Raw genomic sequence first — 5,058 nt, 5'->3', positions numbered from 1 at the left:
TTACAATAATTTTATTGCAAAACTGGTTGCGTTGACATGATTTTATTGCAATTTGATTACAACCGGTTTTGCAATAAAAACGAGTTTTGCAATAAAATATTTTTTCTATCGGATTTTATTGACATTATACAAAAGACATTATAAAATTTATCTATGTATATAAGGATTGACATGCAGGAATTAATTCTGGGATAATGAGTGTATATGCATATGATCAAACATTAATTTACATTCTCAGTTTCATTAGTCGTTTTTCTTTTAATATATATGTTGAAAGAATGATCATCATGAACTATCAGGACATGTACATTTACAGCAACAACTGTATTTGCTCAAATTTCGGTGATATACATACAAGAACTTTTAGTAAGGTCTTAACTTACCAATTCTTTGGTGAAAGAAAAAAAACGAGTTTTGCAATAATTTTATTGCAAAACTGGTTGCGTTGACATGATTTTATTGCAATTTGATTACAACCGGTTTTGCAATAAAAACGAGTTTTGCAATAAAATATTTTTCTATCGGATTTTATTGACATTATATAATAGACATTATAAAATTTATCTATGTATATTAGGATTGACATGCAGGAATTAATTCTGGGATAATGAGTGTATATGCATAATAATGATCAAACATTAATTTTCATTCTCAATTTCATTAGTCGTTTTCCTTTTAATATATATGATGAAAGGATGATCATCATGAAATATCAGGACATGTACATTTACAGCAACAACTGTATTTGCTCAAATTTCGGTGATATACATACAAGAACTTTTAGTTAGGTCTTAACTTACCAGTTCTTTGATGAAAGAAAAAAAACGAGTTTTGCAATAATTTTATTGCAAAACTGGTTGCGTTGACATGATTTTATTGCAATTTGATTACAACCGGTTTTGCAATAAAAACGAGTTTTGCAATAAAATATTTTTCTATCGGATTTCATTGACATTATACAAAAGACATTATGAAATTTATATATGTATATTAGGATTGACATGCAGGAATTAATTCTGGGATAATGAGTGTAGATGCATATCATCAAACATTAATTTACATTCTCAATTTCATTAGTCTTTTTCCTTTTTATATATATGATGTAAAGATGATCATCATGAAATATCAGGACATGTACATTTACAGCAACAACTGTATTTGCTCAAATTTCGGTGATATACATACAAGAACTTTTAGTAAGGTCTTAACTTACCAATTCTTTGGTGAAAGAAAAAAAACGAGTTTTGCAATAATTTTATTGCAACACTGGTTGCGTTGACATGATTTTATTGCAATTTGATTACAACCGGTTTTGCAATAAAAACGAGTTTTGCAATAAAATATTTTTTTCTATCGGATTTGATTGAGATTATACCGTTGACATTATAAATTTCTTATGTGTAAATAAGAACTTGCATGCAGGGCTTATATTCGGGAGTATTGTATACATGTATATGATTATAACATTCTAAAAGTTGCTTTATTTTCTTTTAGTATTTTTGATGGAATAATGATCATCTTGAAATATCAGGGCATTACATGTTCAACAACAACTGTTGATGATATTCTTACATGACCTTGTTACAAGGTCGAAACTTACCAGTGTTTTTCAGAATTTAATGATAACATTGTTGCAAAACGCCTTGCGATGACATCATTTTGTTGCAATTTTTTCACAACCAGTTTTCAATAGAAACTAGTTTGGCAATAAAATACTCGCTATAATATCAGATTTTTTGAGATTATACTCATAGACATTATAATGTTTATCTTTGTCTATATGGATTCACATGCAGGGATTCAATTCAGAAATATGCATATAAAATCTATGGTTAAAAATATTGTTATTGCAAATATGATAATGGAATGATGTTTATTGAAAACCAGCGCATTTACATTATCTGAAACAACTGTGCTTTTGCAAATTTTTGGAGCAAAACTCTGTGATATACATTCATGATATTCAGGCAATATAATGTCAAAAATATTAAAATGATCTAATGCACTCAAATCAAGCTAAAATGAGTTTTTCTTGAAGTTTCAGCATGAATTTCTGTTTAAATTCTATATATGTTTGGTTTGATGCATAAATATATCTATATATGTTGAACAAAATTTAGACGCCGATAGAATTACCAAATAGTTTTAACCCATTTGTGCCGGAATTTTATTTTTATATAAGAAATGTATAAAACATATAGTAACCATATAGTTATAACATATATCCGTTTATTTTTCAAATATAAGTACTGTATTTTTTATTTTAGTGTTTTAATATTTTGTCTACAAAAGTAGACAACAGGCGCAAATGGGTATATGTAAAACACATATAGAATATATGTCCAGATAACCTATTGTTGGTTTATTTGATAACTTTTACTTGAAAAAATCCTTAAAGTTTATACAGGCAATTTTTCTATTACCTTTCCTACAAAAGTAGACATTAGGCACAGAAGTGTTCACTCTGAAATTCATTCTGAATATGAATTATTATTGTTCATGTCTTTTGGCTTTGATCGTATGAATACCTAAACACTGTGAAACATTTCAAAGCATTTCCTGCGCACTCCAACATTACATTTGAAACATTGTGTCCTGCATTTTTTTCCACACAATGAACAGCGCACTTCTTTTGCTGGCTTTGCGTAATGATTTTTACCATCAAGTCGGATATGGTCTGGAATTCTTCTTGACAATGGCCTCATCCTACCTCTTGGTCTGCCAGGGCTGACAGCAGGTGTACGCCCCTGAGCAAGCAGCACAGTAACCAGAGCTCGTCTGACACCTAACAGATCTAATGGTTGCCTCAATCCTGCATCAGTAGCACGGTAAATGTGCCAGGTCTGCTGCACCGCAAGGTCAATGCAATACATAAACACTGGCCACCACCACTTCTTGGATCTGATAGAGATACGATACTTCTCAACATTTTGATCCATCCTGTCCACACCTCCCATTGTCTGGTTGTAATGCTTTATAAGGTATGGCTGCGGAAGGCGCACCCTAGCTTTTGCCTGCTTTGACCACCGTGTTGCTTGTTGCAATGGTTCAACTCCATGGCAATTTGACACCACATTTACTATATTGTTGTCATTCCACCTCACCACTATCAGACCTTTGTGTGCGTCATACCTTTTATCATAGTTTCCTCGTTGCGTTTTCCAATGTCTTTTACATTTTTGACAGGACAATCTTCTATTCGGTTGGCACGGATGGTTCCTGTGCAAGATATTCCCATATCTGTAAGCCGGTCCACGAGCCTCAGGGAAGTAAATAGATTATCAAAAGTCAGATGGTATGCATCATCTTTCTGCAGCTCTGAAAGCAGGTCCATAACTACTGCTCCGCCCATTCCAAGGAAGCCAGGATCATGGGTTTGGTGGCCTTTTGCCCCTTGATAGGGCTCAAATTGTAAAACATATCCAAGTGCTGTCGTTAACGCCCACATCTTATAACCGAACCTAATTGGTTTCCCACGAATAAACTGTTTCGCTCCGTGTCGCCCATAGTACGGGATCATGCTTTCGTCGATTGAAAGGTTTTTCTCTTTCAAGAAGTATAACAAGAAGCGCTCATTCAGCAGACATAGCAGTGGTCTTACTTTGCTAAACTTGTCCTCCCTGTCAAGATTGTTGTTATCGCACCAATATGTCGTATCTGTCTCGCGGCATTGTACGAGCTATTGCCTCATTCCTTACGTCATCATCCCGGCTCCAGAACTGTCTCCGTCTTGGCACAGTGTTATAGCCTGATATAAGCAGAATTGCTAGGAAGATCCTAATTTCTTGGGGTGAAGTTGAAAACGAATGGTTGCCTTTTGAACCAGCATATCTTATACTCTGTTCAACAATCATGTTGATCACGTCATCATCAAAAAATAAGTTGAAGATGCCATCTGGTGTTTGCGGCCATCGACTTTTGTCTATATTTGAGCCATGCCAAGTGAATCTGTCTTTATCTTGCTCAGGTAGATCTTTATTTTCCCACTTCCTCTTTACTGGTGCAGGTCGTTTGGGACGCGGAGCTGGATCCCGTAGTGAAATTCTTACTTGAGGTCTTTTTGCAATATTTGCAGGCACTTCTTATTCATCTGTATCAGAAGAATCTGAAGAATGGTCAGTTTCCTGAAAAATAAAATATGATAAATATAAAAAATCTTATTCTCAACTGGATTTACTGTACATTATTTACTTACTTGCTTCGTATTTATTTATTTATCTATTTATTATTTATTTATTTCATTTATTTATTTTATTTATTTATTACTAACTAGATCGGAGTCTGGTGCTGAATCAACAACATGACGTCCATCTAGGCGAATAACTGTCGCTGTTGCTTGTTGGTCTAACTGACGTCCACTGAGGTTGTTGTAACCTACTTCTTCATCTTCACTTGCACTATCTTCATCTGTCAGTTCATCTACAGGAGGTGGTTGAACATGTATATCTGCCCTTTCAAAGTTACCTTCATCCTCAAGCATTAATATGATTTCATTTACTGTGTATCTTCTGTAAACAACAAAATATTTTCATAATGATAAAACGTACCCATTTGATCCTATTGTCTACTTTTGTAGACAAAATCTAAATTGACTGTCATAACACATTTTATACATATTTCTGAATTATAAAACAGGAATTGAGCAGAAATATAATTATACAATATAAAACAATCATACTTTATGATATAAAATAAAAACAATATAAAGTTTTACATACCTGTTTCTGCTAGCCATTTTCAATAATATTTTCAAGGCAATTTTTATTACATTCTTGTTGAAAACACACTGCAAATAACGTAGTGGTCTGCATTTTGTCTAGCAAAATAGTCCAATTAACGCTTATCATGACAACAAGTATAGAATAATAATGATAAACAAATGTGCGCTCATAATTAGGTCCTAGTGTACTGATAACTGCTAGTGTCTACAAAAGTAGACAACAGGCGCTAATGGGTTAAACAAGTCAGGTGACTTGAACAAACCCTTGAAGTTACAATAACAGACAGTGTCGATATTGTGTGATTGAAACAAGCCTTTTAGTAAGTCATTCATTTGAC

General features: G+C 33.3%; 2 protein-coding genes across 2 annotated transcripts; both read right to left on the bottom strand.

Moving 5' to 3' along the window:
• Positions 1 to 2,528: 2,528 nt before the first annotated feature.
• On the bottom strand, positions 2,529 to 2,957 carry LOC132751983 (piggyBac transposable element-derived protein 3-like). The gene has a single exon (XM_060742216.1). The coding sequence runs from the start codon at positions 2,955 to 2,957 to the stop codon at positions 2,529 to 2,531; it is 429 nt and encodes a 142-aa protein (XP_060598199.1).
• A 678-nt stretch (positions 2,958 to 3,635) lies between these two features.
• On the bottom strand, positions 3,636 to 4,735 carry LOC132751985 (piggyBac transposable element-derived protein 3-like). The gene is made up of 3 exons (XM_060742218.1): positions 4,719 to 4,735; positions 4,267 to 4,508; positions 3,636 to 4,024 (listed from the first exon to the last, which is right to left on the bottom strand). Exons 1-3 carry the CDS (start codon positions 4,733 to 4,735, stop codon positions 3,636 to 3,638), a joined length of 648 nt encoding a protein of 215 aa, XP_060598201.1.
• Between the last annotated feature and the right edge of the window lie 323 nt (positions 4,736 to 5,058).

This window comes from Ruditapes philippinarum, unplaced genomic scaffold, assembly GCF_026571515.1.
Source record: "Ruditapes philippinarum isolate M1 unplaced genomic scaffold, ASM2657151v2 ctg5802_1_1_1_1, whole genome shotgun sequence".
Taxonomy (NCBI): Eukaryota; Metazoa; Mollusca; class Bivalvia; order Venerida; family Veneridae; genus Ruditapes; species Ruditapes philippinarum.
The sequence above is the reverse complement of the archived record's forward strand: the minus strand, read 5'-3'. Positions and strand labels throughout refer to the sequence as shown.

Coding starts and splice junctions, on each gene's coding strand:
- LOC132751985 (XM_060742218.1), bottom strand. Junction 4,025..4,266: donor ACCAGACTCCGATCTAGTTA/GTAATAAATAAA, acceptor TACGGGATCCAG/CTCCGCGTCCCAAACGACCT.
- LOC132751983 (XM_060742216.1), bottom strand. CDS start 2,957: ATGGGAGGTGTGGACAGGATGGATCAAAATGTTGAGAAGTATCGTATC.